Source organism: Pleurodeles waltl, chromosome 1_2, assembly GCF_031143425.1.
Source record: "Pleurodeles waltl isolate 20211129_DDA chromosome 1_2, aPleWal1.hap1.20221129, whole genome shotgun sequence".
In the NCBI taxonomy this organism is placed as follows: Eukaryota; Metazoa; Chordata; class Amphibia; order Caudata; family Salamandridae; genus Pleurodeles; species Pleurodeles waltl.
In genome coordinates, this window is record NC_090437.1 from 449,931,970 (window position 1) to 449,951,331 (window position 19,362).

Sequence of the window (19,362 nt, forward strand, 5' to 3'; positions counted from 1 at the left end):
AGCTTTGGTAGCTGCAAGAGTCTCGGTGCACAGGGGTACAGTCCTGCAATTAGAGGCAAAGACTCACCACCTCCAAAGTTGGACAGCTGGTAGAGGGGACCAAGGGAAACACTCAAGACCACCACCTGTGCTGCAGGATCCATGGAGAGTTGTAGGGGAGAGGATCCTCGCTGCAGTTGGTGCAGTTGGACTCCTTCAGTCCAATTGAGATTCCTTCTTGGTGCAGACTGAAGACTTTCCACCCTCAGAGGATGCACAGCTGGGGAAATGTTGCAGTTGGTGGAAGGAGCCAGAGAAACAATGTTGCACAGCGAAGGCATCGCTGAAGCTGCAATTTGTAGGTTCCTGTGAAGTCCAGTTGTGGTTCCAGTAGCCAAAACTCAAGATAAACATTGCAGAGGAGTCCTGCTGGAATCTTGCACGTCGAATCTGAGGACCCACCCAGGAGGGAGACCCAATATAGCCCTAAAAGGGAGATTGGTCACCTAGCAGGGTGACCACCTATCAGGAGGGGGCTCTGACATCACCTGCCTGACCTGGCCACTCAGATGCTCCCAGAGGCCTAAGCCCATCTTGGATTCAAGATGGCAGAATCAAGTGGCCACCTGGAGGAACTCTGGGCATCACCCCTGAGATGGTGATGGACAGAGGAGTGGTAACTCCCCTTTCCATTGTCCTAGTTTTGCACCAGAGCAGGGACTGGAGTCCCTGAACTGGTGCAGGCTGGTTTATGCAAGGAGGGCACCAATGTGTCCTCCAAAGCATGAGTTGGCGAGGCTACCCCTTCCAAGCCATGTAACACCCATATCCAAAGGGAGAGGGTGTTGCCTCCCTCTCCCAAAGGAAATCCTTTGTTCTGCCTTTCTGGGCTTGAGCTGTTCAAGCAGCAGGAGGGCAGAAACCTGTCTGTAGCATGGCAGCAGTGCGGGCTGCCCGGGGAAACCCTACAAACTGGTAGGAGCAAAGTTGGGAGTCCTCTAAGGAGACCCCAGTGTGCATGGAATCATACAACAAATACTGGCAACAGTATTGGGGTAGGATTCCGACATGTTTGATGCCAAACATGGCCAGGTTTGGAGTTATCATTATGTAGCTGGACATAGGCAGTGACCTGTGTCCAGTACACGGGTAAAATGGCTTTCCCGCACTCATGAAGTCCAGGAAAATGGAGCTGGAGTTCGTTGGGGACCTCTGCTCATGCAGGGGTGCCTTCACACACAGGTATTTGCACCCTGCCCTTTGGGCTACGAGAGCCTGCCATGGGGTGACTTACAGTGACCTGGTGTAATGACATGTAGTGAAAGGGTGCATGCACCTTTTCACACAGGCTGCAATGACAGGCCTGCAGACACATTTTGTATGGGCTCCCATGGGTGGCATAATACATACTGCAGCCCATGGGGATCCCCTGGTGCCCCAATGCCCTGGGTACCTAGGTACCATATACTAATGACATATATGGGGAAACCAGTGTGCCTATTGTGGGGTGTACTAAGTCAGAGGTAACCAAATTTAGAGGAAGAGAGCACAGTCACTGGGGTCCTGGTTAGCAGGATTCCAGTGAACATAATCAAAACACTGACAGCAGGTCAAAAGTGGCGGTAACCAAGCCAAAAAAGGGGTACTTTCCTACATATGTGTTCTTTTTCTTCAAATACTGTTTTATTTTCGAAGCTATCAAATTTATCAATTAGGAGCTTGCTTGTGTTATAGATTAACAGTTTTTCTTTAATTGACCTAGTTGGGCACCTCTTTCGTTGAGGTAAAGTCAGCTCGGAATATCGAAACAGTATCCCACCTGCAGCTATCCATTCTGACCTTGGGCTATGGAAGTTCAAAAGTTCTGCAGAAGTTGCACTAAATCCAAAATTTAACAATGTATTATTGTAATCACGTTTTCTTCCTCTCCATGATTGCCTTGAGCGAGCTAGTTCGAGGAAACGTATCTTGGACTCTTATGATGCTGAATTAAGCAGGTAAATCAAATGTGAAACTTCTACGGCCAGGGACCTTGACAGTGTAACACGGCTAAATTGAGAGACCCTGAAATGCCTCCTTTTTGAAAAAACTATTAAAGGCGAAATCTGCATTTAAAAATATCTCTACTTTGAAAGAATTTTAAGTTTTAGGGAAGCTACTTGCGTATGGCTCTATACTGGCTCATCGAAATCTGAAGTAGAATTAAGTATTTTTTTTAATAGGAATTTGATAGGGTACTTTATGGTTTGGGGTTTGAGCTAGTCAAAACGCTTGTCAGTTACAACCAGTTGTGGTTAGTGATATAACAATGAGGGGAAGCTATGCCCTTGGAAGTCTGATGTCACTGGAATGATTCGTTATGTTGGCTTGTCCACTATACAGTGTAGTTCACAGTGGTATTTTCAATGAGTGCCCTTCCCTGAAAAGGGGTTCTGGATTGGAGAACTGGATATGGTTAACCCATGTTATTCAGCTTTGCAGGGTTTTGTGGTAACAGGCATGATAAATACGATTTTACCTATGCATAAAATGTTTGTAATATTTTGAAATGTAGCTGTTTTGTCTTTAGTTCAACTTATTTGTTAAATGAACCTGTATAAATCAATCAATAAATAATATATGAAGAAGCTGTAATAAAAGGTATGGATACAGGGTTTGGGCTTTTTGACAAAGAAAGAATAAAAGCAATAGTTAGTAGTGGAGGGTTGATCTGAGCTCAACAAGAGGTAGCCCTCAGTTTCTAAAAACACTTAGCGATTCTTGCCTAGAAAAACCTAGGCTTCTTTGTCAAATAGCTCTGAAGTATTTTATCCGGCATGACTGAGAAAGGTAAATAAAATCAGTGGATCATCAGCGTACTGCCTGCATATATAAATAATGCCTACTAGTGGCATCTAGCTGCAGCCTTGTAATCTCATTCCAGAGTTTGGCTAGGGGATTCACTACTTGTGTATCCCAATCTGAGATGGATCAGGTAATTCATTAGAGACTGCTGCAGAATCCCTTCAATTGGTGTGCTGAAGGCCCCCAAGAAACAAATTATGACAAGTGCAGAAATATGCCTCAGAAGATCATCATGACAAAGAGTAAGGTTTCTACTATCCCAAGTCAGTCGAACAAACCGAAAAGGTGTCATGGAATGAACTCTAAACCTTTAGATAGTTCAACATCTGCTACATGGCCTCTTGCTTCAGAATTCTCTCAAAAAGTAAAGAGCAGCACACACTGCCAATTTTTTGTCTGGCCCTAGCACTAATTATTGTTGGCACTCTGATGAGGGAGTTGGATTACTTTAACTGAAATGTGACATCTTGTACCTTCGTCACACTGAAGTCCCCTCCACCCTGAGGCGCAGGAACAACCGTAGGGATCTGGCAGGCAGAACATGTATGACTTGCAGCCATCCTTCTCCTTGCAGGTTTCATTGCAGGATCTGCCGAATCTGTTCTCCCCGCATGCTGAAGATCCAAAAGACAAAAGGTAGGGTTCAACTTGCAATGTTTATTAGATGATTCCTATCAAACAGGTTTGTTAGCACTGTAAATTTAATAAATCAAAAGCAGATACAGTTCTGGCATTTAAGTCAGGTATATTGAACAAACGTGCTAAACGGCTGTGGACACAATTCAGCTGGGTCTTCCCTGGACGAGTGTATGTGAGTGTGTACATGAAATATGGAAAACCCTTTATACCCATGTGGACTTGGATAATCATACTCCACAAAACAAATGTCTTGTGTGACTCATTTGGAATATTACCTATTGTGTGGCCCAAATGTAATTAGATCAATCATGTGTATGTTTACCAAATGGAATTCCTAACATACAATGTCTGCTAAGAAATAAATCGATTACATGAATCAGACTTTGTAATTCATCTGATCCAAATAAGGTACGACCTGTACAGTAAAAAATGGTGCTGACGAAGCAGTACTCTAAAGACATAAATATACAAGAGTGTGAAGAAACACTATTCAAGTCCCAAGGTTGAGGGCATATTAAAAACATCTTTAGAAGTCTGTAACAAGCTGTATACATTTACTCCACATTAATTAAATCATGTAATGACCAAGAGAGGGCGGTGTTGATGTTTCAACCCAAAGATACTTGTCGAGCCTCACCAGGACCTGGTCACCTGTGTAATGCGCCACTATATTTGTAAGTTCCGAGGTACAAAATTAATGTCACCAGCCAAGATGTTTAATATTTCTTAGCATTCAGTGTAAAACCTAGAATAGGCAGGGTTCTCACTCTCGGACAGACCCACAATATCAGGAAGTCTGAAAGGAGACAGAAATCTTGGACTCAATTCAAGAGCCGTTCCACCTACATGTTTGACTGTTTACCAGTGTGTCCTGCATAGAGTCTGATTTTACTTTTCCCAGTGCTTTACCATACAGAAATCTCTACCCTGACTATGCAGTCTCCCAATGTTAAAATACAGGGAAAATATAAAAAATGTATTTAACTCTAAATAAATTAGTACTAACAGATTTACGCCCATTAGTAATATAAATTAATGTTGTGTGTTTATTTAAATGTAGACCAAAATAAAAAATGATACAGGATTATTAACTTAATTTGTAATTAATATATTTGATTAATTAATGTAATTAATATATTAATTACATTAAAATCATTTAATTAAAAAATAAGTCCCCAGTTAATGTAAAAATATATTTTTATCATGTATTAACAATTAGTGATGTTTTAAATTCGTGAAAAGTAATTCATTTTGATAAAAACATGTTACATTTTTAAATTCAACAATGGTATTAAAATATTGTATAGTTAAATTATAACTATGTACTATTTTCAGATATTTTGAACATAAAAAATATTTATACCAGTACCAGTAATTGCCATGCGTGGCACTGCTCTTTCTTCCGCACTGGGTTGGAGTAATTTTACTACTGTTTTGGGTTCCTTTCTGGCTGCAGTGACTTTAGAAGTGCAGTTTGTGAATAGCAGTGAGCTTATTCTTTTCCGGATAGGTTCATGCTTATCACAAAACCTCTCCCCAACCCTTACTAAACCCCTCCTTCAGTCCTCCCTAAGCCCTTCCTATTCAGTACTAAGTATCCCCGTTTTCCAGCCACTGTCCCATCCATCCCACATTTACTACTACATTATAAACTGACATGAATGAGGATTTCCCCACATGTAAGGTGGAGGTAGAGATTTGCACCTGTACATTTTTGAGTAGCATGTTGTAGAGCTTTTTTAAACTATAGTAGTAGTAATAAATGTTCTACAAAAACAGTTTGTGGATAGGCCCCATAAAATACAATACTTTTCAAAAGTCTCCTTTTTTAATGAAAGAAACAAAATACAAGCAGACATCCTCAAACAAACAGGAACAGGCTGTTGTAAGTTTACTCTAAAAGAACACTTCCCTATATCTGTCTCTCTCTATATTTTGCTAACATGGCCAGGCACTACCCCCTAGAAGAGTCTTAACATGTTAGTAATTTAATTCGAGGGTTTAAAGCCATTTGCCAGCAGAAATGGATAGGTTTGAGCCAAGATTGAACCTTCAGTTGCTAGGGACTGGTCAGATATTTATCTATTTATTTACTGAGCTTTTATATAGTGTGTACAAGGCCCAAGAGCAACAGAGCACTTTACTAAAGGAAACAAATGGGAAGGCGGTAAATAATAGAGTAAAAACAACAAGAAATTGAATAGAGATGCCTTTTGGATAGAAAAAAGTAGAGATTAATAATTATTTCCAGAGCTACCTGCAAATCACTGCCAAAGAAATATTATTCTCCATATAATAACCCTGGAATAAGCAATGTGTGTGCAGTCACACTATCAGAAGCAGTAATATCAGGAGATAAACAATAGTCCAACATAATGCAACCTAGTTCTTTATGAATCTCCATGGAACATAAGGAGTAGAGGGTATAGGTTAGATACAGTATGTGGTGAAGTATTGATCCAGAAGAAGTCGTTTTACATTTCATTTAAATGTAGATAGGGAGGTAGTAGTATGAATGTAAGGTGGAATGGAAATCCAGACTGTAGGAGCACATCAAGGGAAATATTGTTCAAAAGTAGCTTTTGTTCAAAACTAGGGTTTTGAGACTATCCAAGCTGCAAAGTTAGGGTGACCCACCTGAATTCTTCGGGCTAGTTGTCCAGTATTGAGCTTGATCGGATTTTAGAAGATTGTGCACCAGTCGTGCAAATTTGTAAATTGGTAGGCCATCAACAGATACACATGAAAGTGAGCATAGTACAGGGGTGATGTGGCTAGAGAGGCCAATTCCTGACATCAAACAAACTTCAGCATGCAAAGAAGCATAGTTGATTTTTCATCCACATCAGGGCATGGCTTACATCTTTGAAGTCTTATTTACAGACAAGAAGTTTGATATCATAAATTAGATTAACATGATGAGTGTCCCTTCTGGCTACAGTGTTGTTGCTCTCTTCAAAGCCCATGTGTTAAGTTAGTGTGCAAATAAGAATGTCATGATTAATGATGTCAAAACCTGCTGAAAGGTCTAATAGCATCAACAGGCAAGAAACAACTTGGACAAAGGTATGTAGGGCATCATCAATAACTGGCAGGAAACTATTTTAGTATTATAGACCCCTGTGCAAACCAGACAGAATGTCTTCAAAGAGATTGTTGCCAATACTAAATTGTTTTAGTAACTTGTTTACACATCTTTACAACATTTTGGCTATTAATGGTACACTGGGCAATTTTTTTCAAATCCAGGGGGGTCAGCAGATGAAATTTGGAGGGTGTTGACTTGATCCACTATTAGACTACCTGAAAACACTTCTTGACAGAGCTGGAGATTGATCAGGCCAGCCCAGTAAATGCAAGGTTAGTCCACATCTCTTTAGCTAGTTTGATTGGTAATGGATCAACACTAGCATACAAAGGTTTAGATTTAGAAATAATGCAGACAAGTTCTGTCCGTGACATCATTTTGAAGCTAGACTAAATGTTTGGGGATTTTCTGTGTATTATAGGAGAGCAGGAGCTAGGAAAAAATTGGAGAGATATTTCAATGGCTTTGATCTTAAAACTGAAGATGTGCCTATAGTCTTCAGGCTCAACAACAGTAATGAAGGGCAAATGGTTAGTGACATATTTAATTTTCTAGAAGAGTTTTTAGGCCTATTGTTGGCATGGTAAATATGAGATTTGATGTACGAATGAGCCAGATTTAGGGTTCCTTTGAAGTTTTTGCTTTTGCGGCTCCTCATCCTAGTATGTACTTATTCCTTGGGGGCACTCCATCCAATGTATTAATTGTTTGTGCTACAGGATGCACTTATTACTAATATTAGACAATCCAATTGTATTGCACTAGATTAAGTGCTGTATTTATTATGTTCTATGAAATTTATATCTGTTTTATTGTGCTTTTATGGTGCTTTGATCCGAAATAAAGTTGATATGATGATGATTTTAGGTACAAAGACGTAGATTCAAAAATATGTTTTTGTATGACCTCGTAGCCACACAGAAATGTTTCAAGATAGCCTTAGAAGGATTGAGCCACCAAGAACATTCAAACAGTCTGAGTGCCTTTTCTCATTGTTCAATTATTTAGTGAACCAAGTAGAGGACCTCTTATGTGGCATTCCTTTTCCCATAGTGATGTACTGTCATTATCAATGCCTGTCAAAGTATTGTTGCGTTAATTGTTAGCATCACTGACATCATGGGCCTTGGAGAACCAATTGAGATAAATTTGTTTGAAAGATAACAGCAAGATCACTGGTGCTAACATTTTCTAACTAACAAGTTCACCTTTCCTGCCTCTTAGGTTGTCATGGTTCACTCTGGTGTTAGCAACAAAGATGCACTGGGGCCTGTTCACCACTGAAAGGGAGTCTCATCCTTTCTTGGAGGAAAGGCAGCACAGACAGTAGAACTGAAAGGGTCAAAGGACTTCTTGAAGAAATAAGTCTTCAATGCTATCTTGATCACTGATAAGATGGGTTGGTCTATCATAATAATGTTAAGTTTGTTTTTAAGCTCATTGCTTGTTGCAGAGCCTTGAACCAATGCTTTCATAGTTTGTTCTTCCGTTGTTTGTTTTTGCTTGGCTGAATTACAATTACTCTACTCATGTGGTGCTGCCCACTGCAATGACATCTGTGGGGCATTAATGGAGCATACCTTTTGTGGGTCTTATTTTGCATAAGTTAATAGACAATGCATAGATTCTCAACTATAATTCTTTGTTCCAATGGAGGCCAGTAAAGCCCTTTCAAGGATCCCACTTCCTCACATTTAGTGAGGTCCTGCAGGTTAATTGTTGATTGTGAGAAAACAGGGCTGATTGCAGAGGCCCCATAACTTTTTGCCCCCATTTTCCTCTTTTTGCTGGATTTTTCCTGACTTTGATGGTGCCCTGGGTACTACTAACCAGTCCCAGGGCCTGTGCTCTGTGTAAAATGGATATGCAAATTAGGCTAATTATAATTGGCTAAGTTAACCTACCTATAAGTCCCTAGTATATGGTAGGGCATGTAGGTTTAGGGACCACAGCATAGGTGGTGCACACCTAGGTGCACTGCTGAGGTGCCCAGTGTCATTTTAAAAGCAAGCCTGCCTTGCTGGCTGCTTTTAAATTAAAGTTATATGCAAATTCGACTTTCGAATTAAAGGTACTTCCAAAGTCTTAAACTACCTTATTTTTACATATAAGTCGCCCCTAGGGTGTGCCCTATGTGCCCCTAGGGCTGGGTGCCATGTACCTATAAGCAGGGACTTTATAAAAATAGATTTATAAGCCCTGGTGAGGTAAAAACAGCCAAATTCGTTTTTCCCTCATTGAAGTAAATGGCCTTCATAGGCTAGAATGGGCAGACTTTATTTTAAATTTTAAAGTCTCCTTAAATGTTACATACCAAGAATTTGGTATCAAATTGATTGTTGTAATAAATCCCACAACTTCCAGTTGTTGGATTTAATATAACTAGTTCAGGTAAAAAGTTTAGACTTTACCTAAAAAGTTGCCAATTTCAGCTCTGCATTGTTTTTGCTGCTGTGCTCTGATTGGCCAGCCTGCAGCAGCTTCTGCCAGGCTGCCTTGATGAGGTGTGAAGTGGCCAGGCTTCACACAAAGGAATGTGCTTGGGGGAGAGAATCTCCCCTCAGCAGATGGTGAGGCAGGAAGGGGGAGGGCTGCCAAACTGGTCTTCAAAGGCAGAGAAGGACATTTGGAGCACCCAGCAACACCCCCACATCCTGCAACCCCAGACAATTAGGTGCCCCCTTGATTAGATTAGGAGAGGGCAGGAGAGGGGTGTGTTTATGATTTTTAGCCACACCAGTGGGTGGGCTCAGCCAGATGTAACCTCCAAAAATCAGATTCAGCCATGTTGGATTTTTAGAGACTGTTGCCTTTTGGGATGGATTTTTGCCACACTTCCCAGGAAGTGGTCATCACAGGGGGACAACCCTGTACCTGATTGGAGAACCAGGGCCCCCCTGCTTTTCACCCAGGAGCAAGAATAAAACTGGCAGACCTGCACCCACGCCTCAGATCCCCTCCAGAATTCAACAAGAAAGGAACTTAAGGAGAAGAAGGACTGCCCTGCTGGACCCCTGGCCTGCACCTGGAACCTGCACTCAGAAGGACTGCACCAGCTGCACACTTGGGCTTCACCACAAGAAGGACTTTGCCTGGCTTCAACTGGTTCAAGGAGGGACTCCCTGTTTGCTACAGGTGAAAAATTGCTAAACCAGAGTCCCCTGCACCAACTCCTGAAGAAAGCGACCATCTGACCACTGTCCAGTGGCCAAAAAGGAGTTTGCGCCAGGTGCATTCTGGGAGTTGAAGTCCGCACCCCCCAAGGACCATCACAGAACTTCTGGACCCTTGGGGTGAGCTGTGGACCCCAAAAGAACCTTAAAAGAACATCTGGGTGAAGCCCCAGAAGTTTGGAAAAGATTTGAGAATTTTTGGAAAAAAGCTCCAGAGAGGGACCGACCCGCCGCGGAAATTCTAGCCGGCTTGCCTCAACCGCGACCGGCCTGACTTCGTGGTTCATCCCGGTAAAGAAAAACATCCAAAAAAGAGACTAAGTCCGAACGTAAAAAGTTGACCGGGACCTCCCAGCCATCGTATCCGAGAAGGGCTCCATGGACGTCGGATCAAGATCCAGGTTTACCTAAGTCAGAAGGTAACTTTTTAACCGAGGCCTCCCGCGACCTGTAGCCGAGCAGGGCTCCATCGCGGTCGGCCTGAAAGTTTGACTTTGCCCCGGTCGAGGTGCAACCAGATGACCCGATTGGTTTTTTTGTTTCTAAGCGCTAGAAAAGTAATAATTCTTTAAAAATTCATATCTCCGGTTCCCCTGAACCGATTTTAATCGTTTTTGTGTCATTTTAAAGATAAAAATATAAACTATTTTTATAAATTGGTTTTGGATTTTTAAACTGTTTCCTGTGTTTTATTTAATTACTGTTTTGTGATATTTGAATGCTTTACACTTTGTCTCCTAAGTTAAGCCTTGACGCTCGTTGCCAAGCTACCAAGGGTTGAGCTGGGATTAATTTACTGAGACCTAACTGTACCTATGTGGAGGTTAGTGGCTTGTTGCTAGGTGTAGGTACCTACCTGCCCTACCAATAACCCATTTTCCAACATTGATCCTCAGTCCAAACGAGAAGTATGGTAAGCTCACCATCAGCACCCACACATTAAATATTTTTCAGGAGTGCAGGTAGCATCTCATTGGCAGTTCCTTAGTCTCCTGCCCACTCTTCTGCCACTGTAAAATGGCAATGGGCATCCCTATAGAGTTTGTGGGCATGTTGTTTCAAAATGGCTCTTCAAACACCTCTGAATAAATGCACTATTCTTCTTCACACTTTGCCGGAGTGTTGTCTATGCTGTGTTTTGTGAATCTTGGAATAATTTAATATTACACCTACATCTTAGCTAACAACCTCAAGGTGTTTTTTATTTCTACCAGAACAGAAACAATTCATCCAATTTGTTTGTGCATTGCACTTAAGGCTAAGGCCAGGGCCACTTTAGATCTTAGATGAATCATATCATTTTTAAATCATTTAAATTTAAAGAACTTTCTGGTACCAGTTTAGATTTATTTACATGTATGGTGTTTATCCTAAACATCTAGTGTGAGTGCTGTGCTCAAGGAACAGTGCTGGAAATCCTTGACTGAGGGCAAGGATGTTGAGCCTTCCTTTCAGTGAGTCAGTGGCCTGACTCATAATGGCCGCGCTCAGTTTCCTAGTCAAGGACTCGGTCTAGTGTTTGAGTTATTTTGGTACAGAACAAGAGTACCAGGATCCTAATCTCGGTTTCTCCTTCTTGGCCAGCTGAGTCAATTGTAATATCCTCCTGTGACTAAGTGCTGTGTCACAGTTTGAAGCGCTTAGAGACAGGTTTAGTATGACGTGCAACACAAAAGCTTAGACAAAACTATAGCCTGCAGTGGTTAAGAAGTTTAGTCGATGCTTCTTGCAGCAGGCAATGAGTGCTTTAATAGCATGGAGACGTTTACAGTAATTAGTGGTCTCAAACTATCACTCGGGGCTTTGAGTCTTGGAGCTAAACCCTAAACACAATGAAGGCACGAAAGTGTAAAGCAGGAAGAAAGCCAATGCTCCGAAAGTCGTGCAACACAAGAGATTACAGCAGTGGTTCCCAACCTGTGGTCCGCGGACCCCCAGGCGTCCGTGACACATTCCCAGGGGGTCCGCAGGCCTGGGCTGGGAGGAAGGCACTTCTCCAGCTGGGGCCTCTGACAAACACGTGCTTGCATGTTTTCATATTTATTACTTCCTTTGTTGAGCAATTTTAAACAGACTGCAAAGCTCCTTGTACTGCTAAAATAAAAGCTTCAAGCTAATTCAAGTGATTAATGTATCTGCTGGAGAGAGATGGGAGTTTTGTGCAGTGGCAGTTTCGACTCAAAGGTAGCGCAGATGGTTAATATGCCTGCTGTAAAGAATGTGTATCATGCAAAGAACAGTATTTTATGTGCATGGCACAGTGGGTTATTGCTTTTGTCACAGAGATTATTTTGTTACTATGCAGTTCATAATCATAATCTAGCACAGTGAGCTGTGAACTGCAATTAAAGAGCTGCATGCAAACTGTATGGCACAAATTAGAAAGTTGTTTTTTTCCTAGTCTTTTGTTTTCCTTATGCTGCTAAAAAAGGTTTGCTTGTATAGAAGTACATTCTTATTGCTAGCGCAGTGCTTAATTTGTGCTTGTTGTTTCCAGTGCTGAGCACCGGCACTTATTTTTGAGGGCCGGGGCTTATTCTTCTGCCTCAAGCATTTGCTGCGAGCAATAGACACATAGGAAAGACGGAGGAAGGGAAAAACGAAAAAGCGTCACAAAGGGATAAAGAAGAAAGCTGCTAGAGGGAGATGAAGTGGCAGGGAGTGGCTTTATATGGATTGAACAGCCCGAGATGGCTTCAGGATTATGCTGCCTCAGTATTCCGTGTACCCACATTTAATTGCAGCAGCCACAAGTTTAAAAGGGGGCTTTGGAAACCGGCACGCTTTTATTTACAAATGATGCACTGTGCTAACGTCATGTGAATCCTACACCTTGTAGTCCCCTGTAAAGTGCCCTGACACCTTACAGTGGTATGAGAGGTGCTATAAAACAAATGAAGTACATGTGACAGAGAGGCTAGGGAGAGATGAGAGGCCCTTATGGTTTACTTCCTTGCCCCTCCACTTATTTATGTGAAAACTCTTTCTCAGATCTTGCACACCTAAAAAATAAAAACTGAAATTGCTCCGGAAATGTAGAATCTGACCTGAGGATTCACCTTTCCTAAATAAAACCAAACATTGAAAAGGTAGTTGCCGAGATGCAGCGCCAACCTTCCTAATAAAATGTTTTGATTTTTGCATATTTTTTTCAATATAAAATAATTTTATCTTTAGTAATTTGAGTATTTGTTTGGTGTGTACTTGTTATATGTTTTGCGAATTACTGTTTTAATGTTTGAAAATTAAATCGTACAAATTGCTGGGGTCCCCGGCTTCCAGTAATGATTCATTGGGGGTCCTCAGGAGTCAAAAGGTTGGGAACCACTGGATTACAGTTCAAAAGGAGGTTTGAAATCTGGAGTCAGATTGCACACCATGTGGTGTCAGGAAATCACAACGGATCACGTATTTCCTTTGACAAAACCTAGAAAATATATATTCCAGGTTCCAAACAAATACAAAATTATAAGAATCATAAACAAGTGAGCTTCTAGAGATCAACTCAAATGACATCCTAAACTGTGCAGTCCGTGCTTGTGAACGCTGCTTGTAATTTGGTGCATCTCAAGTACTTTTCCCAAAGGATCCTGTTTTGTGACTTACCCATCTCACACGTCGTTCCCATGAAGCCTGGGGGACAAATGCACTCCCCGCTGTTTTCGTGGCAGATCCCGTTGTTCCGGCACTCTGAGCAGTTGAAACTGCACTGCGGACCCCACTTGCCTGCTGCACACCCTTCAAAATAAGAAAGCACCAAGTTATTCAGTTTCTTCAGACAAACGATGGTATATCGGCGATGCATAATTAACTAGGTGGGCAAGCAGGTCTCTACGTTATTCTTTGCTTCTCTTAGAATCTGTAACACACCCAGGCATAAACTGCAGAGATCAACTTTCGCACAAAAATTCAACTTTGCGTTTAACGTTATGTTATTGTTAGGTGAACTGTTCAGTAATTACAAAAAGAAATTCACCAGTTAAACTTCTAGTTATCTCAAGTAACTATAACTTGTGCCCTAAGGTAACTATAACTCGTGCCTCAGTCATGCACAGTTTTTTTTTTAAAACAACATTTTTATGGATTTTGACACATGAGCAAGGAAGTGAGCCAAACAGTGTCAAACATACAATGCCATGGTCCTCCCACAGTCCCCCGTAAGTCTATTGTAGCTTCATAACACATTGACCCCTCAGGCGATATAGAACAGTAAAACTATGGCTATCTCGCTTTTTCATTGTGTCTTGTAGATGGTGCCCCTGCCCCATTCAATCGACCCATTTTGAAGTGTCCAGGCTCACTAGCACACAGCTCCAGTTGTATCCCCCTATAATATGCCCAGTCCTTCCAGATCTTAAAATGTTTTTGGGGTCAGCCCCTGGATAGGTATATTGGACATTCTAGCCCCATACAGTGATCCATGCATGTGACCCATGCCTCCACTGGTGGTGCCGCAGCCGCCTTCCAGGTCTTGGCAATGTCCCTCTTTGCCACCACCAGAGGACCCCTTCTGGTATTGTGTGCCACCCACGCCATCAGTAATATGAAGGAGTATGAGTTTGGGGTCCCTGGGGGTAGCCCAGCCCAATACCCTCTCAAGCCATTCCAGCACCCCCCCTCAAAAGCTGGATATTCCCTGACAGTGCCAGAATGTGTGTGGTTAAGTCACTCTCTGGATCGTCACATCATAGGCAATTCTCTGCCGACATGAGCCTTATGGGATGCAGACGGGCTCTGGCTAGGTAAAGCCTATGGAGGATCTTTAATTGTATTAAGAGGAACTGTGGGGCTATGACTGCCTCCCTTGCCCCCCCCCCAACGACTTCCACCCAATCCTCATCCTCGAAGAACCCCAGACCACCCTCCCATGCCCTCCTCATCCCCTCCAGCGGGTCCGGGAGTTTGCAGAGTAACATTTTATATATTTCTAATAGTTTGTGCTCTTTGAGATTCGTAAGGAGGATCTTAGTCTCCGATGGGGAGAACTCAGGAATGTCCGTCTCCGGCTGCAGAGTCGGGAGAAGGACATGGTGGAGCTGCAAATATCGGAAGAACTGAGTACGATGCAATTCCTATCTCTCCTGCAGGTCCTGAAAAGGCTTCAGTGTCCCCGCATGGAGCATGTCTCCCAGGTAAACCACTGCATGGGCGTCACCCATGCACAGTTTTTTCATCAATAATTTCACTGCAAATGTTGCAGTCATATTATTAATGATGTCATAGAAGATGTCATGACTGATGTAATATATGGGATAATACGCAGTGCACAGTGAGGACGCTAGTTATAGTTATTTGTTACTATACTTAAAGTTAACCCCCATAGGGCACAGCCGAAGGCCGAGTGTTGTTGCGGGTTGGCTGCATGCCTGGCGATGCAGACAACCAACCCCACGCTGCAGGTCTACCACCCTGCAGGCAGCTAACCTCATGAGCAAGGGGGTTGGCCACAGGGCACACCCACCTGGAGGCAGCCAACCTCACACTGCATGCAGTGTGGGGTTGGCCACCCAGAGGCAGCCAACCGCACTCAGCGCACAGCCCAACTCCCCCTGCAGGCTGCTCACCCTATGCTGCGCACAGCCTTTGTCATGTGCGATGTAGAGTTGGCCTTCAGGCCCTAGGGCCCCTTTCCTGAGCCTTGTTAGGCCCTGAAGACCTCATACCCCAGGCCTAACTTCAATTCTAAAAAGGTTGGGGGCATGTGCCCCCCCTCCTCGAGCTCTTTTAGATCCCAGGACCCCATCCACTGGGACCAGACAGAACCAAAAAGGGATGGGGGCATTAGCTCCCCCTCCCTGAGACTAAAAAGGCCCAGAGGGCCTCATCCCCCAGGGCTTTGTCTTATTTACAAGGGGAGGGTGGTTGTGTGCCCCCCTCCCTGATCCATTTTGGGCCCTGGGGACCCCATCCCCTGGGGCCATATTTTGTTAAAAAGGGGCGGGGTATGTGGCACCCCTCCTCGAGCTTTCATAGGCCCTGGGAACCCCATCTCTTGGGGTCATACCTTAGGTTATTTGAAAGGGGAAGAGGTGCCCAGGAGGGTGTACCCTTCCCTGAGCCTTTTTGGGCCCCAGGTACCTCATCCCCAGATGCCTCACTTTATAATAGGTGGGTGCCCTGGTGCTTACCTGGGGAACCCACAAACAACACATTGGGGGACTGAGGGGAGTCTTAGGGCCCCCACGGCCCCTGCTGGCTGCCTGCATGGTGCAGGAGCTGGCATTGTTCCTACCCAGATGGATCACTGGGAACTATTTAGGCTTATGGAGGGGGGGGGTGTGCCTCGCCCTCCTTAATTAATTACTTGGCCCTGGAGATGGGGCCTTTTGTAGGCTCATGGAGGGGGCCCGCATGCCCCTCCCCTTAATGTTTTATATGGCCTCAGGAAATTGGGTCTCTGAGGCCTTTATAGGCTCAGGGAGGAGGCCTCACCCCGCTCACCTACAATAACATATTGCCTCAAAGGACGGGGCCTCTTAAAGGGCTCTTAAAGGCTTGGGAAAGGGTCCACGTTTCCCTTACATACTGTGTGTACCAATCTCCCTTGAGCCCTGGCCCACCCTGATGTGTATGTTTTGGAAAGGCAGAGGAGCTTGTATTTTAAAAAAAAAAAAATAATTGCTGTGGATCCTCTAAGAATTTGAGGCAAAATGTTTAAAACATTTTCTTAACCCCAGGCCTATGTGGTCAAGTTAAACCTACCCTGACCAATTATATGTTTTTTTTACTTCTTTTGTGGGGCTTGTTACTGAGTCCTGGGACCTCAGATGGCTGTCACAACTTCCTGGTTGTTGTGGTGGTAGCCAATCAGATCTCAGCAAGAGATCTGTCGGCTCCACGCATCCTCTGCAGTGTGAAATTTATAAAGTTTTTGAACATTGATTGCTCAAAAACTATGGACCGATTTACCCCAAACCACAAAGGTGCACTTTCTGGAATAAGATCTAAATTTCTGCCAAATTTGGTGTAAATCCGTTCAGCAATTTAGGCTGTTGCTGTGGCTAAAGTTCCTATGAAAAAATTAATGAGGAAAATATGTTTTGTGACCCCGCTTTTTTTGGTCCCTGCTTGATGGATCTCTAAGAAACTTTCCATGTGCATCTAGCCAAAAAGTAGTACTTTTTTTGGAGCATTTTCTGGTGATTCATTTAAGTGCACAAAAAGTTATTAGCAACACAAAAAAGGCATTTCCTTTGGAAGCACGATCCTAGCTATAATTACCCAGTGGTGATCGCTACTGGGTTTTGTATAAAAAAAAATATATATATATATATATATATATATATATATATATATATATATATATATATATATAATATTGCATTTCAGTGAGCACACTTTCTTTCTCTGTGAGCATAACTTGCAGTTCAGTGATCGTAACTTGTATCTCTTTCAATTTAACTTGTATCTCAACTAATGCAAATTCTTTCAATGTGAACCTGAGGAAATTACAGGTAGGATTTTGTTGAGAGAAGAGTTTCTTCGACGCAAGACGTGAACCAATCCAGCTGATTTTATTCATTGAGGAGTAGTCACCTTGAGATGTTGACTTTGCAGACCTTTTGGTGACCTCAAAATCTGTGAGTTCAAGAAAAAGAGGTCTTTAATGCTGCACTTGAAGAAAGGATGTGCAGGCGCCATGTTTTGCCTCACAAAAAAATAATTCACATTTGACAGAGATGCACAAGAGGAACCGGCATTTCTCCTGAATGAAAATGAGAAAAATATTTTGGAAGCGGTAAACAGTTACAAATTACACCTTTCAGAGGGAAAATACTACTTGTCTTCTGTTTCTAACTACAACAAATAGGTTGTTACGTGTACACATATTTTTTTTTAAAGTGTTCTCAGTTTTATGAGCTTTTGGGAGCTAGAAAGATAAACTTCTCTTTTTAATGGGTGCACCATCACTTCTTGCTCTCTGATAAGACTCTTAATTGTGTATAAACAATATCTTGTTTCCCAATGTGCTTTTAAAAGATTGAAAAATTAAATAGGTATTTTGCACACCTGCAAAGCTTGGCGGATAGCTCACTTTAACTTCTATTTTAAATTGAGGCTATGATGAATAATCATTTAAAGTTGTAGTCTTTCAAGTACTTGTAACAGAAGGCGCTTTCAAAGTTTAGCGTACCAATTCTCAAGACATTTTTTTTCCAGGTTAGTCACATTTTATGGCTAAAGCCAGGACTTTGTGGTCGATATAGCTCCGATCTATAACTTGGATGTTCCTGATGCCGCACCTCTAATTCAATGGTTTTCTGGCTATACATTTCATTGCTCTAACAACGCTGTTTTTTCAGTATTGTTTTCTATTCATATAGGCCTTTAGGCCTTGGAACGCTGCTAGGTCCCACCCTAGCAGATTATGACAGGGAGGGGCATGATATGCAAGTACAATGTCTCTCTGTCAAGAAGCAGTACGCGATTACATCATCTATCCTGAAAGGAGGTTTAGTTGGAATCTCTTCAACTATGGGGAAAGTTGGCAGACTTTTCTTAGTTTTACTGACTTTCCAATATTAAGCATATGAGAAAATCTATTTTTTTACTAAAATCCCCACACCTTGTGCTCAAGGCCTCTGTTTTTGGCAGGTGCGGCGACTACAGCCTACAGATTAGGTCCAACTACAGGCTCTCTGTTTAAAGGTGTATGTTTTTATTCCCTAGACTGGTATAGCTGCTACCTTGGCACGTGCAGGGCTCCCATGCAGCTGCCCAGAGTACATATAAGGGAAACGGTAAACAGATAGATTGACCCAACCATTCCATAAACTATAATCTACAGATTAGATTGCATATTCCACTAGCAGTTCATTGAGAAATGCGATCAGAACAAATTTGCAGCATTGATGTGTTTAATCATTTTAAGAATGTTTAAATTTGAGCACAATTAACAATGTGAAGTATGCATTAACACACAACTCCACACGTAGAAACACATTTTTATGACTTGTAGAAGTGTGTTTTCTGAGTATATGTATATGTTAACTAGACCACATTTTAACTAAAATGGAAGTCCTCTCTGTCACTCACTCTGTGTTTTCCCTCCCTGCATCCATCCTCTCCCCCACAAGCTCTGCAGTACAGTCAGGCTGAACTATATTAGGATATTTCCATTGTTATTGTTGTTTTGCTCATGGTGAACTTTCTCTAGCTCAGATGTGACTGGCAACATATTAGTATGTCTTCAATTTCTTCACTGAGATCTATTCATTCCACTAGTGACATTGTAAATGTAACTTGTTTGTTCGAACATTTTCAGATGACATTAGCATAGAGTTATACCTTGTATTATGGCTGGTTTATAGATTACCATGGATATCAGAATTAACTACCCTCAAAAGACCTTACTATATGTAGCAAGTGAAATGGCAGAACCTTCTTGGAGTTGAAGAGAAAAAAAAGACGTCCTTGTAACAACTAGTGACAAAATCTGTGCCTTGAATATACTTTTTTAACACATCTCTACAGCTAGGAGCACTGGTTTTCTGCCTTGGGATCTACAGGTATATTTGATTTACAACCCTCTTCCAAGATGAGCCCAAGACGTCTGGGCCCTGGGGAGCTGAGACAAGGGGGCCTGATGGAAGGTTTTATCTTGCTGGATGAAACTTGCCCCGGAGGAGCCTGTGTCCA

At 42.4% G+C, this 19,362-nt stretch overlaps 1 protein-coding gene across 2 annotated transcripts in view; it reads right to left on the minus strand.

Annotated features, from left to right (window-relative positions):
- TEK (TEK receptor tyrosine kinase) overlaps positions 1-19,362 on the minus strand; it is a 385,575-nt gene that overhangs the window by 187,152 nt on the left and 179,061 nt on the right. For both annotated transcript variants that reach the window (XM_069240727.1, XM_069240736.1), the window contains exons 5-6: positions 13,330-13,461; positions 3,297-3,437 (exon numbers count right to left, since the gene is read on the minus strand). In XM_069240727.1, the coding sequence (XP_069096828.1) occupies positions 3,297-3,437; positions 13,330-13,461 (273 nt within the window). The remainder of the gene's footprint in view (positions 1-3,296; positions 3,438-13,329; positions 13,462-19,362) is intronic.